The sequence below is a fragment of the Amblyomma americanum genome, chromosome 1 (genome assembly GCF_052857255.1).
Source record: "Amblyomma americanum isolate KBUSLIRL-KWMA chromosome 1, ASM5285725v1, whole genome shotgun sequence".
Lineage (NCBI taxonomy): Eukaryota > Metazoa > Arthropoda > Arachnida > Ixodida > Ixodidae > Amblyomma > Amblyomma americanum.
Genome location: NC_135497.1, coordinates 192,847,099 through 192,870,181, shown reverse-complemented (window position 1 = coordinate 192,870,181; position 23,083 = coordinate 192,847,099). Strand labels below are relative to the sequence as shown.

At 46.1% G+C, this 23,083-nt stretch overlaps 1 protein-coding gene across 1 annotated transcript in view; it reads right to left on the bottom strand.

Moving 5' to 3' along the window:
- Positions 1-7,239, bottom strand: part of LOC144115253 (glutamine--fructose-6-phosphate aminotransferase [isomerizing] 2-like) — a 28,319-nt gene extending 21,080 nt beyond the window's left edge. Inside the window, exons 1-2 of the mRNA XM_077649554.1 lie at positions 7,144-7,239; positions 5,577-5,940 (exon numbers count right to left, since the gene is read on the bottom strand). Coding sequence (XP_077505680.1) covers positions 5,577-5,940; positions 7,144-7,239 — 460 coding nt within the window. The remainder of the gene's footprint in view (positions 1-5,576; positions 5,941-7,143) is intronic.
- Between the last annotated feature and the right edge of the window lie 15,844 nt (positions 7,240-23,083).

Sequence of the window (23,083 nt, the reverse complement as noted above, 5' to 3'; positions counted from 1 at the left end):
TCCGCCAGATGGATGATGTTGCGCTGGAGCTCAGGGTCCGAGCTTATTAACAGGATCTCCTAGGCTTCTCTACTATCAATATTTTTGCCCGCCCCGGGAGAATTTGGGCACTCCCATATTATGTGGTCGAGGGTCCCTCTCGCCCCACGGTGTGTGCATCGATCCTGCGACCTCAGCTCTGGGTACACGTGGTAAGCCCACACCGGGTTCATAAATGTATTGTTTTGTAGCCGCCTCCACGCGACAGCTTCTCTATTGTTTAATTTTGGGTCTGGTGGGGGTACCAGCCTACATCCCAATTTGTAATGGTTAACAATTTCCCCGTAATTTTGCAGGTGCTCCTCTTTCCCCCGTGCTCGGGGTGCTCTAGTAAGCAGGAAAAACTGGCAAATTAAGGCTCCATAAAACTACAAAATGGCTGAGGCAAGCACTCCATCAGTGTTTTCTTTCATAATTAGGATATGAGGTGCATAGCTTGTACCAATGAGAGATTGAACGGCAGTCAGAGTAGTTATTATGATGAATTCAGGATTATGAAGCCTTTTAATGCCATGAAAAGGAGGCCAATGAGTTATCCTTCCTACAAAGAGGAGGATGGTTGAGCACCACAAAGACCAAACACTTAGAGAAGAAAGGACAAGACCAAGCACTTACTATCAGCTTGGTTCTGTCCTTTCCTCTCTGCGTGTTTCATATTCACGGTGCTCAGCAATCACGGATCTCAACCAACTTGCTCTTAGAAGAAGTTTGGAAACTTCGGAATCAGAATCTTCTTCCACTAGCATAGCTGTAGCCTTTTATGTGCTATACTAGTTTCTTTATTTTTGACAAATTAAGCAAAAAAAAAAGGCTTTTGCTGGATTTCTGAAAGTACATTCTTTTCTGCATCTTTTCAAGTATCGTGCATTTTCTGTGAAGCACAGTTCCACTTAAAGAATAGTTTTCAAAAAGAGGAGGCGAGTGGTGGCAATGTTTTACCTGCCTTTTGAAACCCAACTCCATGACCAAAACTGTATGCCTCTCAGTTCAGTTGTAATAAAAACACATATGGCAAGAATCACAAAGCTCCTAGCGTGCATGTTAGCCTCTTAGTCTGAGTCACATTATCTGGGAGCAAGCAAATATAGGTTTCAACACTAGATGCTGTGATAACATTCAACGATGGAAACATAGCAAGAGACACGGCCTCAGGTTAGCTTAAATGCCCCAAGAACCTAAACGCTCTCCGCTATCTGAAAGAAGCTGACCAGCGTCGAGCTACTTTACTGACCAAGCAGTGCAGCAAGGCTCAAAAAAGACCAGGAAGCTTAACAACTGGTAAAGAAGCACAATGCGTTGAATGTTGACTATGGATGTGGCGTCTACGAAATAAATGGGTCAGGAATTTTTGGCACAGAGAAAAACTCTGCGGTGAATTTATTTTTTACTCTCATCTCATTTATCTCAAGCAAGATTTTTTGCTACAACAGCACCATTAGTTTCAAAACGAGATCAAGACAGAAAGCCAACTCGCTTAATATATTTCATACAATCATGTAGGAATATCCTGAGCCAAAAAGTGGCATGTGCTGTGAACTGTGCATTTTATAGAGAAAAAAAAAAGACCAAGAGTGGCCTAAAATCTAGTCCTTCAGCATGAAATAGCTGAAGTACAGTGGAAAGAGCACAAATCAGTGAAGAAAATAATATAAACTTGTAGCTGCTATCTCTTGTTTTCTGAAAAAACTACCCTAGAACATGCCTAAATATATACAAGGAGGACAGGGCTTCCCTGGTGCCCTCAAGTTCAAGTGCCATGTATGTGCCAGGAATACCAGCTCACTAGCGTGCACAACAAGCTCCACTTATGCCAACCTTTGGAGGATGTCAGCCTTGCTGAGTAAAGTGGCCCTTCAGTTTGAACACTTTGTTCGAACCAATGTTATATCTCCTCAAGGTCCCAAAGTACAAACCAAATTCAGTTGGTTTCCAACTGGGACCAGTTACTCCCAGTTGAAACCAGTTGCTCCCATTTGAATTTCCAGTTGAACGTTTTCACCTGTGGTGGCCTTCAGCATAGGCAGTTATTTTGTACTGAATACTAATGAGATCCAAAATCTTGATTTTGGTTGTAACATATCCAGTATTACAGTTGTAATTAAGGAGTGACTCGTGTGACTGCTCCGAAAAGGAGTAGGAGTTTGTGGGGTCTAATGTTTCAAATCTGCATGGTACTATAACTAATGCTGGAGGGCTCCAGATTAATTTAGACCACCTGGGATAAAAACAAACAAACAAACCAACAGGTCTAAGGTTTTGGCACCCAAAAATCAGCCAGACTGTGTGTACTTGTAGCTAGAACCAACCATTAATTAGCACTTATCTTTGAGAGCTTTCAGTGCAGGTGGCTGCTTTAGTTTTTAATGCCTGTAGAAACCCAACACATGTCTTTAGTATGTAACCCTTCCCTTGTACTGGTGTCATAATCATGCCATTGGCCATTAAAGCAAACTTGTTTATGATATCGAATTTATTTCCTGGTTCATGGCAGTTTTCAAAGAATGTCCCTCAGCAATCTTGATTAATTTCCCCAGAAATCTTGAAAATTATATTGTTATGAGCAATTCGAAGGAGAACCTCCAGAGAACACACGTAAAACTGAGGCGGTCCCTAAGTGGTCCGAGCGCGCGAGCGAGAGCGAACCATCTTTTTCTACCAATGCAGGCGCTTCTACTTCTTCTAAAGTTGCATGATCACTGCCCTCTCTTCTGCAGCATTGCCACGATGCGACTAGGGGGAAAATGTCCGCAAAAACACAGCTGCACTGAACTGCTGTTCAGTCAGGTAGTCTGTTGTGGTAAGGCTTCATGCGAACAATGTGCATGACTTCAGTACGGTGCGACCGGTGCGATGAGCAAGCCGCTTGTGCGGGAGCAACTGCATACGTCACATCACTGATGTGGCACACTACTTCGTAAGGGCTGAAGTATCTGCGCAGAAACTTTACAGAAAGGCCGCGGCGACGAACAGGTGTCCAAACCCACACCAAGTCGCCAGGCACGTACCTGACGAAGCGACGTCTGAGGTTGTACCTAGCGGCGTCAGTCTCCTGTTGACGGTTAATTCGCAGGCGTGCCAATTGCCGCGCTTCCTCAGCACGCTAAACGAAGGCATCTGCGTAGAGGTCGGCGTCAGAGTCGCAGTAGGGGTCAATGGGCAACATAGCATCCAACGAAGTGGTCACTTGCCGACCGAAGACAAGCTGAAAGGGGGTCAGTCGGGTTGTCTCCTGCAGGGCGGTGTTGTACGCAAACGTTACGTATGGCAGAATGGTGTCCCAAGTTTGATGCTCGATGACAACATACATAGAAATCATGTCCGCTAGTGTACGGTTGAGTCGCTCTACCAACCCGTTTGTCTGTGGGTGACAGGCCGTAGCACGTCGATGGCTAGTGTGCGTCAGAGTCATCACGGACTGGACTGGGTTAAACGGGCAGTGAAAGCAGTTCCCTGGTCAGTAACAACAACGGGGGGGGGGCTCCATGACACAGGACAATGTTGCGGATGAAGAGCTGCACCACTTCAGCAGCAGTGCCTTTGACAAGGGATGTATTCTCAGTGTACCGTGTCAGGTAGCCGGTGGCAACGATGATCCAACGCTTTCCAGACGAAGACTTCGGAAAAGGACCAAGGAGGTCCATGCCCATTTGGTGAAAAGTAGTCTTCGGTGGATCGACGGCGTGAAAAATCCGGCTGGTTTCAATGGAGGAGACTTCCGACGTTGGCAGTCACGGCATGTTTTTACGTAGGCCCACACCGATAGGAGTAACAAAAGTAATAATACTTTTGTTTAATCCGCGCGAGTGTACGACTTACTCCGTGATGGCTGGCGGTGGGTGCATCATGACAGGCACTTAAAATCTCTGGCCGCAACTGCAATGGTACGACAAGCAGGAATGCTTCTTTGTCGCTGGCAAAGTTTCACTTGTAGAGAACAGCAGATTGTAAAGTGAAGGTGTGGAGCCCACGACGAGAAACACGCGGGATGCGAGCGTAGACGCCTTAGAGGTAATCGATGAGAGGCGTGAACTCCGAGTCCGCCCGCTGAAGCTGCGCCATTTCGGTGGTACTAACAGCGCACAGGAAAGGAAAATCAACCGCAGGTTCTTTGGGACAGATTGTGATAAGCGCGCGACACACAGTAAGCATCCTGATGCTTACGGCCCGACTTGTAGACGACTGTTAAGTCGTATTCTTGCAAGCGTAAGCTCCATCTAGCCAAGCGTCCCGAGGGGTCTTTGAGGCTTGCCAGCCAGCATAACGAGTGGTGGTCGTTTACCACACAGAAGGGTTGCCTGTAGAGGTACGGTCGGAACTTGCTGATGGCAAATATCACTGCAATGCACTCTTTCTCAGTCGTAGAATAATTGGTCTCGGAGCGCATAATTGGCTGGCATAACTGATGACCCGTTCGGCACCTTCTTGCCACTGGATCAGTACCACACCAAGGCCAACATTGCTGGAATCAGTGTGGATGTCCATGGCAGCGTGTTCACCGAAATGGGCGAGTATCGGAGTACGTTGTAGACTGCTTCTAACCTCGACAAATGTAGCCTCTTGGTCACTTCCCCACACGAAGGGCGTGTCGTCGCAAGTAAGTAAGTTTAACGGTAGGCGATACGTGAGAAATTTTCAACAAAGCACCGATAATACAAGCACAGACCCAAAAAGCGGCGAACGGCCTTCTTGTCAGGGTCCGGGCAAACACCTTGTGTGCTGACAACGTGACCAAGAAAGCGAAGTTCCTCAAAGCTGAAATTGCATTTCTTGGCTTAGATGGTAAGTTGTGCGGATTTGAGTGCTTGTAGCACAATGCACGACCCCTCCAAGTGTAGCTCAAACGTGGTCGAAAATATAACGACATCGTCCAGGTACACCAGGCAGGTCTCCCACTTCAAGCCGGAGAGAATGGTGTCCATCATGCGTTGGAACGTGGCCGGTGCTAAGCACAGACCAAATGGGAGCACCTTAAACTCAGAGGCCGTCGGGCATCACGAAAGCCGTCTTCTCCCGGTCTCTCTCGTCCACTTCGATTTGCCAGTACCTGCTTTTAAGATCTAATGACGAGAAGTATCGGGCATCCCGCAATCGTTCGAGCGCGTCGTCTATACTGGGCAGTGGGTAAACATCCTTTTTGGTCAAGTTATTAAGTTTTCAATAGTCAACACAGAAACGCAGAGTGTTGTCCTTTTTTTTTGCAAGAACCACTGGCGATGCCCATGGGCTCGTGGACGGCTGAATGACATCGTCCGCAAGCATTTCGGTAGCCTGATTCTGAATTGCTTCTCGCTCCATCGGGGAAACACGGTAGGGGCGCTGGCAGACTGGTCGCATAGTCTCATCAGTGATGATACGGTGCTTGGCGAGTGGAGTGCGGCCGACCTTCGAGCACGTAGTGAAACAGTCTGCAAAGTCTGCCAAGAGGTCCGACAGAAGCTCCTTCTGAACCGATGGCAGGGCCGGATTTGTTTTGACTGACTGAGGAACGTGGTGTGGGCCAGCATTGTCTGGAGTGGGTCCCCCCTTGGTGCACAAACCTGGGACCTCAGCAACGTTGTGGAAGAAGGCAATAGCCGTGCCTTTGATGAGGTGCCGATATTCGTTGGAAAAGTTGGTCAGGAGGATGTGGGTATGGCCGTCACATAGTCGGACGAGACCTCGGGCAACGACAAGGCCCAGCTCAAGCAGCAGTGGAGCATGGCCCTCCACCAGGCCCTCGTAGTCGTGAAATAGGTCGTTCCACACGAGCACCAGAACAATGCACCGCGGCGGCACGGTGACGTCATTCTCGACAATGTGCAGAGGGTTGCTGCAAGGATCTCGAGAGCCAGAGCGGGCCACGGCCTGTTTGGTCGAGAACGTGACACGTGCGTCCTTAAAGTCAATCACAGCGCCATTCGCCTGCAGGAAGTCGATAGCACAAGAGCACTCGGAGAGCACGATAGCATTTGGAGAGCACGACAAACTCACCAACGTATGTGAAACCACGAATTCCAACTCTAGCCGTGCACTTGCCAACAGGGGAAATTAGATGGCCACCAGCAGTGCGCATGTGGGTCCCTGTCCATGGTGTCAGAACCTTTTTAAGGTCTCCAGCAAAGGCACGGCTCATAACAGAATCAGCACCGGTATCGAGCAGCGTGGTAATCTCAGTGCCATCAATTATCACCCGCAAACCAGATGCAGCGCATCGGGTACTGTCGCTGCCGCTCTCTCTGTCCCGGTATCGTCGGCTCGATGGTTACGTGATACAGGATCTTGACACGTCTCGACGTCAGCGGCCTTGCCTGCAGAGGTTGCTAGTGTTAGTTTTCCCGACGTGGACTGGGTGAACAATGGCCAGCAGAGCTACTCAGGCAGCCGGGGCTGGAAGCACGACAGTGAAGAGGTGAAGGCAAATGGGACTCACGCCTTCCAGAGCAAACACAGTTCTGGCACGCCCAGAGATGCTCCGCAATCTCTTGTGGTCGTTCACCGTTCTGAGGACAAGGTGCGTCGGGATGAAAACCATGATGACCAACTTGGTGGTACGGACAGGCTCGGTAGAGATGACCGGGCTCCTCACAGTGGTAGAACAGAGACCTATGGTCCGGTGTACGCCACAAATCCGACTTCTGAGGACATGGCTCAGCTGTAGCAGGTGCAGTTGCATAATATGGGGCGGTGCTACTGATGGGAAACGTCGAGGTAATACCTTAGCCAGGTGAAGATGCTGCTCATGGCAGGCATTGGAGGAGCGGGACCGTAGCCAGCAGTGTGACGTAGAACGGGTGCATATGTGGGTCTGGCATCAAACTGGGGCGGCGCTTCGGGAACAGGAGGTGCCTGCGCAACGTGCCGCACTTCGTCCCTGACGACTTCTGTCAGCGCTGCCAGCGGGGCATGCGCAACCTGGGGCAAACGGAACTGCTGGAGTTCCTCCCGGACAAATGACCGAATTAGTTCGCGCAAGGTGTCTGCACTGCCGCTGAGGCACGAAGAAAAGGTTTCGGGCACAATGCTGTTGATGTTCCGATTGTACTGACGGGCCTGTTGTTGGAGCGTCGTCTCCATGGTGGTCGCCTCGGTGAGAAATTCCGCTACAGTGCAGGGTGGGCTGCGTACGAGGCCTGCAAAGAGCTCCTGCTTAACTCCTCGCATGAGATGGCGAAGGTTCTCCTCCGTCATGTTGGGGTCGGCACGCTTGAATTGACGGGCCATGTCCTTGATGTACATGCACACACTTTCGTTCGTGCGCTGGTTTCGGGAGTGCAGCGCAGCTTCAGCCTTCTCGCGTCGGTCAGCGTTGGGGAATGCAGCCAGGAGATTCCGGCAGAACGTCTCCCAGGTGGGAAGGGTAGTCTCGTGGTTTTCAAACCACATCCGGGCAGACTCTTCCAGAGCAAAATATACATTGTGGAGCTTGCGCTCGTCACTCCAGCCGTTGTAGCAGGCAACCCGCTCGAAGGTCTCCAGCTAATCCTCAGCGTCTTCGAACACGTCACCGTTAAAAGATGGCGGTGTTCGCGGTGAGTGGCAAAGGATTGGCGCCAGGGGCCGGGTGTAAGTGGCCATGGTAGTTGGACTCAACGGGCTAGGCTGGGTCGGCGCAGGGGACCTGGTGTCAGTAGCCATATCGATTGGAATAGGTGGCCGAAGCTGCGTCGTTCTGGTGGGCGCGGAAGGGGCCCAAAATCAGGCGACTCTCCACGGATACGGCGGCTGGGTTGCTGGTGAACAGGTGTGATGTCCGTAGTGATGCTGTGTGGAGTGCGGTGGCCGGGAAGCGTACCCGGCACTGCTCCAAAAAATGTTATGAGCAATTCGAAGGAGAACCACCAGAGAATACACGTAAAACTGCGGCGGTCCCTAAGTGGTCCGAGCGCACGAGTGAGAGAGAGCCATCTTCTCTTTCTACCGATACAGGCGCTTCTACTTCTTCTACAGTGGCACGTATCAATATAATGACATATATACAAGAAATGTATGACACATTCTAAGAGGATTCTGGTGTGGTCTAGTTGGTTCATACTTTCTACAACTCAGATTGACACAGCACAACGAGGACGAGAAGAAGAAACACTAAACGCCCATCTCGTGTTTCGTGTTTCTTCTTCTCATCCTCATTCTTTTGTGCTGTGTCAATCTGTGTCGTAGAAAGCATGACACATATGTGCTGTTCAAGCTATGTTAAGCAAAGTAATTTACTTACGTCCCTTAGAGACAGCTGCAACTTCGTTCAATTAAAGCAATAGAAGAGAAGAAGCGAGAAAAAACATTCAGTTGCAGTATTCATATATGCAACAGTACTGCATGTGGAAAATGTTCTGGTCAGCAATCAATTGCTACAAACTGACATGTTGCGCAAAATGCGAATACTCTCCGATTCACATGAAGCTGTACGCGAGCTCCACAAACCATTCTCGACCCACCCAATTGCACAGCAGATTACTTCTATAATCAGAACCCTTTCAACACGCAACGTGCGCATCCGCCTCGCATGGATCCCTGGACACACGGGCGATGACGACGGGAACCAGTCCGCTCGCAACGTGGCTCGGGAGAGTGTCTCGTTTCTTCCTCCGCTGGAATACCCCGCCTTTACCGACGACCCTGCTGATATGTACAACTTGGCTTTCCTAACGTGCAGACTAGAGCGTGCCAAACAGAGGAGCCGTGCACGACTTACGGCCGTGACACCACCGGGTTACCTTGATACCTCAGCTGCTCTCACATGGTATGAGCAGATCTTCATTAATAAGATCATTGCCGATGCCGCCTATACGCCAGACATCATCCGTAAATGGCTTACCGGCCCTCGCTGGCATCAAGGGGGCTATATTAACGTTATGGAGAGCCTGTACTGTGGCTGTAGGTGTCGTGCTGACCTGTACCACCTAGTTTGGCATTGTTCAGTGTTCCACAAGGGACGCGACGACCTCGTCGCCAAACAAGGTTTCCCACCGATGGCGAGGAATTTCGTGCATTGACCAGAGCCGGAGCGAACGGCTCATTCAATCACATTCATTCATTCATTCATTCATTCACATTCATTCATTCACTACTTTCATTTCCACTTAGCTATTGGAAATTTCATTTCAAAATGTGAGCTTTCATTAGCAATATGTGCTATTTTACAGTGTGCCCACACATTATGTTGCAAACCATCTCTGAATTGCATTTCAACACAATTGTGTACATAGGTCAGTATGCAACAACATAACAGTGGTCCTTTTTCAAAATGAGTTACTGCCTTCAGTGTCAGCAGTTGACAGCATGACTGGTGGCTTTCCAGACAATGCGGCTGACTAGATTCGCACTGCATTTTGCCATGTGAATGCAACAGAGTTGAATCCGGTTGATGTCGCTTTAACCGTTCTTAGCAATAAGCGGGCATGCATGCTAGCAAGCATGGCCTTCAAGAATGTCAACTAATAACTTTAGCCAGTCAGTGGAATAGCTTTTCATGTCCACACAGCCTCCAATGGCAAGCATCACATACTACAGGTCGTGCTGCCAGATCTCTAATATGGTTGATACCGTAAAGAATAAAAATGCACTTGCCATAAAAAGCATTTCAATTAGCATCATCTTTCTGGTATAAACTTGTGTCAGTGCAAGTAGTGCTTGTGCTCTATGTATGTGTGCTATCAAATTTCCCTATTACAAGCAGCTGGCGGCATTTCGTGAGGGTACATTAACTTGTGCTGTTCAAGCACATTATGAATATGTTAATGGGTGGACTACTGTAGGTGCACTGAAGACAAGCTAGATATGAGCACTAGAGCACTTTTTGCTGTGTTTTGTAGTTTTAAAGACCATAATTAGGAACAGCAACAGAAAAAGAAGATAAGCATCTGACCATGCAGCATTGTAGCTCCCATATGCCATCCACTGCACTGGACAGGCACAACAGGACAGGCCTGATGGCATGATTAAAACATCCTTTTATCACGAACATAACACATGCATGAAAGCAGTAATGAGAATGTGACTGAAAACCATACATGGTAACCCATGCACATTTACATGATGTCTTGCAGCTTATTCTGTTCACCCTGTTACTTGTATGGGTGCTTCCAAAAATATACAGGACCCAATATTTTTAAGTTTGCAACTGTAGCCAAGCAGCAAGCTGTTCAACGCTGTGGAAAAGAAGGTCCAAGAGCTAGGCTGGCTGAAGAGCAAGGAGGTACCAAGAGTGCTTACAGTGCTTTCCACCATCCCTTCATTTCTGGCACTCATGTGCCAATGAAGCCCAAGAAGAAGGTTCACTGCAGTCCTTCACTAGTATATATTTCAGGATTTCTTAGCAGTTATTATTTTTTTAAAATTTGACAGACTATTTTCTGAGGTCATTTCAGAACACAGTCCGTATTTTTTTGGTGCATATTATTACCTGTGAAAGAAAGTTTTCTTTTTTTCGGTAATATATGAGGCCCCTCTGGGCATTCGAAATTCGCGTACTAGTAGAGTCCAGATATATCGAATTAGATATTTTGAATTACTGGCTATATCAAACACACAGATGGTCCCTTGAAAATCCTGTCTAAATAAAGTATAATAGGGAAGTTACGCAGTATATCAAACTGCAATTCTGCTGGTCGTTCAGTACAATGAACGACCTTACCCCTGCAAGTGGCATTTCTCCTAACGGCCTCTTGCGTCCCTTTTATTTTGCGGAGACTGGTCATGCTCAAGAGCCAGCTAGCTATGGTGTACATCTGAAAGATGCTGACTATTTTTGGTTAAAACTGAATTTCAAAAAATAAATTAGGCGTACGTTGTTGATAGCGAAAAGTCCAACCCCTATAAACAGTGGATGCCTAGCTCTTCACCAATCTCTTTCTTTCATGCTAAAATTCCATTCTGTAGCAGTCAGTAAGCAGGATGTATCACACCATTTTTCATTTTTGGCCCACGACAAAAATTTTAATTTCACTATAGAGAAGAATGGTGCGAGTTCAATTTATTTAGGGGTACCCCAAAGTAAAGTAGACATTAAATGGAGAGTAATTACTCAATGGCATTCATCTGAGTGTCCAGCCATACAGCTACACAAAGGCTTAGCTTTCTATGCACATACCTAGCATCTGACGCAAAGAAATATTCTATTTCTTTGTCATCTCCGGGTGGGCCAAACTCAGTAGTCGATGCAGTACGTTGAAGGCCCCCAGTGTTAGAAGGAGGATGAGACTCTCTGGGTCTGTGGTCTAATCACAAACAATTGTAGAAAAAGGATTACTATCAGACACTGCTGGCATTGTGGAAATGTTATATGGTTAGACATAAGGACATTAAAAATCTATTACGGTATAGCTTATAACATCCTCATATTTCAGAGAATAAAGAACAGATTTAGGAGCTGCGGACCTAATCACATATACACTTTGAATCTACTACCAACTTGCCACAAAAGTCTGCTGAGAAGCTGATGCTACAGGAAAAACCAAAATGATGAAATTGAAGACTTCCAAGTTTGATTCTTTTTTAGACAGTGGACACACACAAAAAAAGCAGTGCCAACATAACTGATAACAGAAACACACAAAAAATTTGATAAAGCACAAGCAGCAAATTATATTTCTAATTAAATGCAAGGCTGTAAGAATTACAGCACACATGCAAAGCATTCTCAATGCTATGCACTTAATTGCATGCAGATGCACAATCGAAACAAGATACAAGGTGATTATGAAAGATGGAAAACCTACTGGCCAAGCCCAGCAATAATGTTCAATAATTTCAGTTTTCTGCTAATAATTTTTAAAGAATAACTCCACAAGCTTTCTCTAATGTAGATAAGTGTGAGATTGCAAAAGAAAGGTTTTTATTAGGCTTTCTGCGAGAATGATCCATATATAGTAATCTCAACATGTTTATTCCTAACCAGTGTCAACATGTTTAAAAGGATTTGCAGACAATGTGAATTACTTGTGGATTCAAAAAAGTAAATTTGCAGCTTCCTCTTTTTCTTTATACATGCAAATAGGGATGATGCAAACAAAACAAAAGATCTCGGAACTATGGGGCCAGACCATGCAAGAAAAAGACTGACACCCACTACAAGAGAACCTAAAAGGAGGTAAGAAAAAGTTGTCAAATTCTCTTAAACTTTGTAAGCAAAAAGATATTTGATTTGACATCGCAAAGAGAAACCAGGGACAAATCTTCAACAACAGTAGCAAAAGGAGACATACTATTACAACTTCACAGATATGTGGCTGCATTCAATTTTTAAATAGTTTTCCTTTCAGCCATCCCCTTTTGCCATTCTATAAATTAAATAAAACATGGATATGCACTTTTGTGAAGAGTTATAAAGGCAGGGCCATGGTTCTTTAAAACAAAAAAAATGTTTAACTAACACTAACACAAGTTACATCCTTAACAACTACACTTACTGCAGAATGCCTATTAGCTTCACATTCTCACTTCCATAACCACTGTTACTCCTGCCTTTTCACTAAAGTGCATGATCCCAAAAGTTTATTAATGTCTACCAGCAAATACTTTGCAAGGTGCTACCGAAGGACTGGCCAGGTAGGGTTGATAGGTGAGCCAATTGATGCTCATTCATTGTAAAACTGAGCGCTGTTTGCGGAGACAACAGACCTGCGTGCATCAATACTAAAGGTGTGAATGGGAGAAGCATCACAGCACCCTGCCTCCCTTCCCAATGTTTGCTGTGCAATGAAGACTGTCAGTATGATACAAGTAATTTTTAATGCCACATCTGGAAACAGGATGTATGTGTGCATTTCACAGGTCCCTAGGGTTGGAAGAGCTGCTGCACAGGCAATGTATAATAGTTTGAATACATCAGTACCGTCCATTAAAAAGTAAACAAAACACTGGAAGAGTGCAATACTTATGGGAGTGCAAACATATGTCATCAAAACAACAAACAGAACTGTTTTCATTGCCGTCTACTAAAACACACACATTACTTCACATTAAATCCAAATTCATCTTTTAAAACACTTAACTTTTTTTTGAAGATGTATCAGGCCTTGAGCCAGGTTACAGCTTAATGTTAATTTGAGTGTATTGTCGCACCTTGCAACATACAGAGCTCCAGAATAAAACAGCAGTGCATGAATGTATGACCGATGATGCACTGCTTAGTATAAGGGAGCAAATTACTCATTGGTGTCCACCCAAGTACAGCCACAGGGCTACAAAGGAAAGCTATACAGCTTCCACAGAAACTTTGTAGTGTAGATCTAGAAAAATTTGTCCTGGTATGGGGTTTGAACCCAGGACCACCGCTTCACTTGACCAATATGTTCCCTCTTAGTTATTGATCAATCCACTCTCGCCCTACCATATGCTAGCCGTCCCGGTTAGCTCAGTTGGTACTAGAGCGAGTGCTCCGATGAAACGGTGGTCCCGGGTTCGAACTCTGGACCAGGACGAATTGTTGACTGCGAAGTTTCTGTGGAAGCTGTATAGCTTTCCTTTGGAACCGCGTGGCTGTGCTTGGATGGATATCAATGAGTAATTTGCTCCCTTATTACAAATTTACTCCACCTTGGGCGATTCCCCTAAACATTTAACCAACACTGTTTAGTATATTTCTCCCAAGAAACTACAGCATTCCAAAAAAACATTACTGAGTCTTTGCTCAAGCTGTTATTGCCTTTCAGCAAAGCAAAGCATTTATGCACAGTCACCCCTGTGGACCCTCACTCTCTCACCCAGCCCATAAAAATGGTAAATGACGGCTTGTGCTGCGCGAAGTGGCACAGTATTCCCATAAAATGATATGCCAAGAGTCCGCATCAGCTGCATCAAACTTCCAAATCCTCGCATTGACAATGCATAGCCTCCGCACTGGCCGTGTACCCACCTGGGTCGTCACAGCAATGATACCCAGCTTAGGTAGCACGCATAGCTCGATTCTGGCATCACTACCATTGAACACCAGCTCAGGTGGTGCGTTTAGCTGCAGCCAGTGTTCTGCAGAAACATGTACTGCCTCCCCCTCTTCTCTCTCACTGCACCTTCTGCCAGTCAGCACGATCAACACTGTTCCTGTCACTCTCACCTTACCCTTGTTTCACTTTCCCCCTCACACTTTAAAACTCCGACATCGCTACCAACTCCCAACCAAAGATTGGGTGCCTAAGATCTGCACTGTACAAAAAAAACACTCGCCTTCTCTATGTCAAGTCTTTAGAACAAACAAACACAACTAGATCTGCACACCGTGGCACTTACTGCTGGAACTTTATGAGGTAAAACACCATGCAGTGAGCACGTGGTCTGAAAGACCTAGTTAATGCAGCTGCCAATAACCTTTAATCATATGACTACTTTTAATCCAGGTTCGTCTGGTCACCACAAAAGCTTTTCACGGCAAATGCAGGGAAGTTTGTGGCAATGCATTCAAACTGCAGTTCACAAATACTTTGAGGTGTGTTGCAGCAACAAAAAGGTGTGAGATACTGGCAGAGTAACTGATGCTGTGAACATAAAATAAAAATACAGTCTTATCAATTTGGACCATATGGCAAGGATTTGAACGAATCAAAGTGGCTAAACCAAACTCTGATGATGGTTACTGTTATATATTATGGCACAGGGGCAGCATTCGGCCAAGCAGTGCCATGGTCAGAGACCCAATTTCCAAGCATTTCACTGTAGATAAGCCAAGCACCAGGCAAAAGGAGCGCTTGTACCCACCATATAACTGGTGGGTACACTGCAGTTTTGGGGATCGAACCCAGCACCTCCTCCATGCAGCTTAAGCAAACAGGTAGGACTGTACACTGCGATTGGGAAGCCGCCGGGAAGCCAGAGTACCTAGCTACATTGTTTAAAGAGGCAGTGGTGGAAATCACCAAGACCATTTTAGAACCGGCTCTTTACTAGGCGAAAATTCGATTCGGAGCAGCTTCGTCGTGTTTTGTAGCAGGAGCCCAACACAGAGAATTAAGGCAAAAATAAGATCATATAGGATGTTTCACCTAACTGGTGGCAATGCTTAAAAAATACAATGCACTGTCTGCAAATGTGCATGTTCTTGCTACGTTGTGTGCATTGGTGCAGCCTCTCACCTGTGAATGTGAAGGCGCTTTGTCAGGTTACACTTCACATTGAAAGCCTTGCCACAATGGCAGCGCTAAAAGGGATGTCCTTGTCCTTGAAGCAGCTGTCATTACCGCACTCAGGCACACATGCTGCTTCGCTGTGTGCAATTCCATCCCAGCTGGCAAGCCACACCTGCCGTCGGTGCTGGCCAGCCCTGCGCAACGGAAGAAAGTATATGTCACCTAATATGCGAGGAATTTTCCACATTGCACAGATGAGGGCTGGCTCGCCCGCCAAGAACAGTTAATGACAAGTGAAGGTGCCTGATCATTGTGCTCGCAGACACAGTATTGAAATTCAGCAAGCCAAAGTTCGGGCATGCCTCAGTATTGAAATAAATGATTATGCACATCACATAGGCAAGATAGATCACAAACAGCAAATCACCAAAAGAAAACTAACTGTGAGTGAAAAGCTACAAACACTGCAGCGGGATATTACTTATGATCAGTATTCAAAGAAATACATATGCCTAACAGAGCAGCACACCCAATACTCCCTCTCACATGCTTGTCTTGTCTCATCTTATCAAGTGAATATGACTGAAAATCATGAAATAAAAACATGCACCAGAATGAACCTTGCAGGCAAGAGGTGCCCACAGCAGAACTGCAGTCATTGCATAGGCCCCATGACATTTTAAGATACCAACATCCCAGACAGTTATATCTGTCAGGTGGCTCCGCATAATGAATAATGGCTAAATGTGTAACAAAAAGTACCTGCAACAACTTTGCTGGTAACAAGAGCTGGTTAATGTTTACTTTTTTGCCAAAGGAGCTGAGAACAGGTGATACAACCATGAAAGAGGCTTTGTGGAATACACAGTCTTGCCAATTAGACTCAGAGGGTAAGAATACACACCACTTGCCACAAAAACTTTGAAATAGGAAATAAGGAGAGCAGCACTGTAGATGCACAAAATGCTTATTTTCACGAATACATAAAAAGTGAAAGTTTCTTCACTAAATCACATATGACAATATTACTGATTACATGACAGACCACGTCTAAAAGCCTGTCCTTGTGCAAAACTCAAAAATGGAACACGGCACATAAAATCTCATAGGAAAAATTAGCTCAAAAATAGGAAGAAGAGGAATGCTGGGCCACTACACAATGCACAGGGGAAGTCAGGCACTGTCCCTTATTCCAGGTTGTTTGCTCTTTCGAGGGTATATAACGTGATTTGTTTTGTCATAATGAAAGCTTTTCCGAGCATACAAACACAAACGTAACAGGTCACATTGCCCAGGGCTAATGTAATCCACAGATCGGTGCAGTAGCGTCTAGCACTTCATCAATAATGTGAGAAGATCCGCTTACCATTTGCAAAAAAAGGAAAATCAAACCACCTGTAGCCAAGGCATTCCACCAATTTTATGGACTTTATTCATTGATTTTCTGGACAAACACAAATGGCATTGTGAAAATCTAAAGTTGCTCGGTGCAAAGCCAGAAGCGAGAAAAGGAGGAACAGCTACCATTTGTACTGCAAATTGAACATTCGAACTGGATCATTCCAGTCTGCTGAAAGATTAATGGCATTTCCATTAAGTTGACTGGCTTCCAAGGGCTACATCAACTTTAGAAATTCTCATGTGCACTAAAAACGTTCTACTCATCACTATATACAAGAAGCACTTTAAATAGCTCGACTCATGACATCTAAAAATGCATGCACAGTAAAGATAAAATAAAGCTTTATTTGCCAAGCCAAAGTAAAGCATCTGGAAGCTACAAAATATTTCCTTTCTCTTAATTGAATTCATCATTGAGCAAAGGTAATCTGAAAACTGGCCATAGGTAAAGAAAAAACTCGATTCTGGTACTTCAAAGAAGCAAGAAATTTTGAAAAAAAAAGAAGCCAATTTTAATTTCGGTCGACTGAAATATACCTTTAACAGAGAAGTATATTTCATGCCTCACCTCTCATCTTAAGCCAAAGTCAAAATGGATTTGATATCAGTCAGGGCACTGCTTCTTTCAAATGATTTACGCACCCTCACATCCACACATTTATTTGTACCTAAGTCCAGCATGCAAATGAGAGCGAAAAAGAGACTGACAGACGATCATGAAACCTGAAGCGAAAGAGTGTAGGTTGGGTGGGTTGGAGGTTCGAGAGTGGAGAGGTGGGTGGGGCTCCAAAAGAGCAGCTGGCTTTTCCACTGAGTCTGTGACGTCAATTTACACCATGATTCTTTGATCCACTGTAGTGAGGACTAGTGGGTGGAGGCCTTGTGGAAGGTACAGTAGGGTGGGCAAGGGACGATGCTTCTGGAGAGTAAAGGTGGGCAGGGGTGTGGAGGTCGATCGAATGTAGTGGTAGGTGGTTGGGCAGCATCTAGCTAGGGGGTGCCATGGGGAGGTGGCTGGTGCCTCTTTAAAAAGGAGGCTTCACACTCTGAAGCTTCAACTATACAACACCGGCATCTTTGCCATGTGCTGCTGGCACTGCTAATTGCCATTAGCAGCAGCCTTAGTACACTCACTGCGGGGCAAAGACTCTCCCTTACCTTTCCAATTAGCCTCTCCTGTGCCATCTGTGGCCACCCTATCCCTGCAAAGTTCTTAATCTCATCCACCCACCTATAGCAGTAGAAAAAAATTGGAGGATGCTTAAACTTCGCCTTTAAGAGTGGAACGTGACAGCGTGTTGCAGCACTGCCAGGGAGTCCACGGAACGCCATCGCCTGTTCGGCGCGACGCCTTGCCCGTGGCCTTGCCCGCGGGGAGTGGCAAACCACGTAGAAGTGCTGCCAGGTGCCTTGCCAAAATGTGCGGGACTCAAGTTGCACTCGTAGTTCGTCGGCACATCGTTTTCGACAAACTCGATGCCACGAACGCCAGCATAGCTTCGACAAACCCAATGCCACGAACGCCAGCGTAGCTTCCGCCCCGAACGAATGGGCAGCAAGCCGCAAGCTTCATGGTGAACACGCTTTGGATGTGCGCTGTGTTGTTCGCCACTCACCGCGTGATTCTTGCGTGCCCGCACGGCTCCACTGCGCCCGTACCAGACGAGCCTAATAATTGGTTTTTGGGGAAAGGAAATGGTGCAGTATCTGCCTCGTATATCGTTGAACACCTGAACCGCGCCGTACGGGAAGGAATAAAGGAGGGAGTGAAAGAAGAAAGGAAAAGAGAGCTAGGTGCCGTAGTGGAGGGCTCCGGAATAATTTCGACCACCTGGGGATCTTTAATGTGCACTGACATCGCACAGCACACGGGCGGCTTAGCATTTTGCCTCCATAAAGACGCAGCCACCGCGGTCGGGTTCGAACCAGGGAACTCCGGATCAGTAGCCGAGCGCTCTAACAACTTCGCCCTGAGCCACCGCAGCGGGCGAAGTGGTTAGGTGCTAATTTTTTTGTTCAGTCACTTCATCACTGTCAGCTTGTTCATCCACATCAAGTGCAGTAAAAAGATTGTCTTTATTATTTCAAACTCTGCATAATCTGAACAAATTCTCAGTCTCCTTCAAGTTTAAATTATTGAGAATCAACTGTAGCACATAGCAAACCTTACAGCCAAGTCAAGTTTTATTCTTTTAGCATGAACGTTTATAGGAAAAAGCTGTCGAAATGAGAAAAACCAAGGTGGATAATGGCAAAATTGTTACTGATTATAGCAAGAGTTTCATTCAACAAGTGATTTTCCAAAGCCCTGAAGACTGAATTAATAAGCTTTTATGTTTACTGTAGTACCCATAGACCACATCTCCAGGTCACCACGGAAGTTTCCTTGAGCATACGCCCCCTGCCCCCAAGCCATCAATTCCATTAAAGTGCCAAAGACCATAAGGAAATTAATGGCCTACTGAACCAGAAATTATTCTACTGTATACATATTAGGCAACTTCATTTCTAGTTAAGTCCTAACTAAGTAATTACACTCCTAGTATGCGTGGAAGCAACTTCATTATATAGTTCAATGGGCCCTCCTCCTTTGACACCATATCCGTACATAGTCATGGCTCTATGCCAGCATTAGTAGTTGTGTCCGTCTTTTCTCTCAGCCATGTGCACATGTGAATTCATTCATTCATTATTTATTGCATGTCTTGCAAAATACAAACATATTGATGGACCCATAGCCACTGGCTAGTAACGGGTCCATAATCAACATAGTATACAAAATAAATGCAGCACACGAACAAATGAAACAAGAGATACAGTCCATAACGCAATAACTCATAACATGTATAGTTTATACAAAAATGAATATTGTTACGGTACGCAGTCGCCAAGCGAAGACGACGTTGTTGTGTCGCTGAGTAGTCGACCCCCGCTCCTCGCCGCAACCTTCTCGATATCTACGTGGACGGTGCACCAGTTAAGGCTCTGATTGACACTGGCTCTCAAATTTCTGTCTTGAGGTCTTCCTTTCGCCGTCGTTTGAAGAAGGTTGTGACACCCGCCGTTTCCTCAGCCGTTCGTTTCGCCGACGGCGGTGCTGCTGCCGTCGTTGGAATGCGCACTGCACGTGTTTGCGTTGCCGGGTGTAATACAGCCGTCCTGTTCACTGTGCTCGACCACTGCCCCCACGATGTGATCCTCGGCATCGACTTTTTAACAACGCATGCGGCTCTAAACGATTGCTCCACTGGCCTTCTTCGTTTAATTGGACCTGCCGCTCTGCTCTGAAATTAAGTGCCGGTTCCAAGCCGTCCCGCTTACGTGCCGCTGAATTTACTCGCCTGCCACGCGATTCTGCAGTCTATGTTCCAATGACCCCGGTTCCCCCCGTTCCTGATGGTGCCTACATCACTTGCCCAATCAAGCTAGGACGTTGTCCTTCAGCGAAATGTCATCCTTCCACACACCGTCCTGACCGTCATCGGTAACCGCACCTCCCTTCAGATTCTCAACTTTAGCCTCTCTACTCAAGTCTTACCCTGTGGAATCGCACTCCCTGAACTATTTCCTTTGGCCGAATGCACAGTTTCTGCCCTTGCAGCTGAACCTCAGACTGGTCTCCCTGATCCCCGCTCGGCAGCTTCACGTCCAGACCTTATTTCTGCAATCATCGCGGCGGATTTTCCACCTGACCACGCCAGCGCACTCACCACCCTGTTAGTTTCCTACAGTGACGTCTTCGATTTTGGGAATCGTCCTCTCGGCAAAACTACCGTCGTGACCCATCACATAAATACGGGCGATGCCAACCCCATACACAGAAGGCCCTATCGTGTCTCCCTTCTTGAGCACCATGTCATTCAGACGGAGGCGGACAAGATGCTGGCGAACAACATTATCGAGCCTTCTAGCAGTCCGTGGGCATCCCCAGTTGTGTGGGTAAAAAGAAAGATGGCATTTGGCGCTTCTGTGTCGACTATCACCATCTTAATCAAATAACAAAGACGTCTATCCTCTTCCGAGAATTGATGACACCCTCGACTGCCTACACGGCGCCAGCTATTTTTCTTTTATTGATCTCCGCTCCGGCTACTGGCAAATTGCTGTTGACGAACGGGATCATGAGAAAACAGCCTTTGTCACTCCCTATGGCCTGTACCAATTCAAGGTCATGTCTTTTGGCCTCTGCAACGCTCCTGCCACCTTTGAGCGTATGATGGACTCGCTCCTGCGTGGATTCAAATGGACGACGTGCTTGTGCTACCTGGATGACGTCGTTTTCTCCCCCACTCTCGAAAGCCACCTTTACTGTCTTTCTACTATCCTTTCCGTCTTCTGCCGCGCCGGCCTCCAACTCAACTCCAAGAAGTGCAGCTTCGGCCAGCGCCAAATCAAGGTCCTCGGCCACTTGGTCGATGCTTCTGGTGTCAAGCCCGACCCTGACAAAGTTCGTGTCGTCCACGAGTTCCCCACCCCTCGTTCCTCGAGCGATGTGCGCAGTCTCCTCGGGCTCTGCTCGTATTTCCGCCGGTTTATCCCGAACTTTGCCGACACGGCCCGTCCCCTTACTTCCCTCCTGAAGAAAGATGGGCCTTTCTCCTGGGGCCTTGACCAAGCTAGCACCTTCACCGCACTTGTTGCGGCCCTCACTGCTCCACCTGTGCTGGCCCATTTCCACCCTTCTGCGCCTACAGAACTTCGCACCGACGCCAGTGGCCATGCATGGTATTGGGGCCATCCTTGCGCAGCGCCAGCACGACCGCTATCGTGTCATTGCTTATGCCAGCCGCCTGCTATCTCCCTCTGAATGTAACTATTCCATCACTGAGCGGAAGTGCCTTGCACTTGTTTGGGTGTTAACAAAATTCCGCCCGTATTTGTTTGGGCGGCCCTTCTGTGTCGTTACGGACCACCATGCCTTGCGTTGGCTCTCCTCTCTTAGCGGTGGGGGGGGGGGGGTAGTGTTACGGTGCGCAGTCACCAAGCGAAGACGTTGTGTCGCTTAGTAGCCGACGAAGACGCTGCCGCTAGTGCTTGTGTGTTTACTAAGGAGAAGAGGAAGAAGTGCTTGTGTGACCCGTTTCGTGGTGTCTTCTGTGTACGGCGTACTGTTTCTGCTGCTGAACTAACCTCGTAATATTATGAAGTCAATTATTCACAATATTTCTGAAAAAAGAACCTGTTTAAAGCAGGAGTAAAATTAGGGGCTTGTTTTATGTTTAGTGGCAAAGTATTCCAAATAAGAGTGCCGTTAAATTCTAAGAGCCTTTTGCCGTACAGGTTCTGACATGGAGGTAGATTAAAGTTTTGGTTTGTGGCAGCTCTTGTGTTTAGTAACGGAATTTTGAACAGTGATGGGAAGTGGATCATTAGTTGCTATAATTCTATGAATGATCTGAGCAATTTTGAATTCATACAGTGCATTTAGTGGCAGAACATGGAGAATTGTACAAGTACGTGCTACTTTGAGAGGTCCTTGAAAAGGATATAATTCTTAATGCGCGCTTTTGTAGAGAGAATACAGGTTCCAGGTAAGTAGTAAAGGTGTTTCCCCATGACTCAATGCAGTAACTGAGGTGACTTTGAATAAAGGAAAAGTAAAGAATGCATAGGATGGGGTACTGGAAACATTCACAAGCCTTAAGTAAAATAAAACATCCGTATGCCAGCTTCGAACAAAGATGTGTAATATGTGTTTTCCAATGCATAATGTAGTTTCTAAGGTTTTACGACAGTCTACGAACATGCCAGAGCACTTGAGTACGAATACCGAGATATTTTTTGCAAGCTATATAGTACTTTCAGAATCCAGATGAAGCGGCAATTTACGAACTTTTCGTGGGCACTAAATTTAGCAAGGTGGCAAGCCACTCCAAGCTCTCATCTTCCATGGGACAGTAGCACGTTTTTGCATGCATAGCACAAAAATACACATTACTGCAAAGCTGAAGTGCAGTGAATGCAAAGCTATACTTAGGAGCAAGCGTGATGAAGCCATGAGTTACATGTCTTACTGAAGCGTACCTGCAAACTGAGGCGTGAAATGATGCTTCATGGACTAGATACACTTTGGCAAGCATTGTGAAAGTAATGCCACTGTTTAAGCATGAATTCCAGTCTACAGTGCTCACTAGTGTCAAACACATAATCAAAACACGGAGAAGAAAGTGCTCTTCTTAGAAATTTTGTGTACAAAACAGTGTAAGCAGTTTGCCCAAATAATTTGCAAAAACAATTTTTAGAAATTTCGACGCGATTTGTGAAAATGAGATAATTGCAAAAATTAAGTTGTTTATATTACATTTAGGCAAGCTGCATTACTATAAAAGAATAAAATAAGCAACAATGATCGATACACATCTTATCCATAAATAGGTGCAGTACCAGCATGCAATTTTTGCTAAGGCTATTATGATCATAATGTATAAATGTGTCAGAAAAATTGCACTTTATTTTGAACAGGAGTGAACAAGAAGCAAAGAATAATGAACAGTGAGGTACGCTACTTTTGTGTTGCAAAGCAGGAAGAATGCCATTAAGAATGGTCTTTTAAAGATATCGTACTTTGTCACAATGTATAAAAACATTTCATCAATCAAAATAAAGCA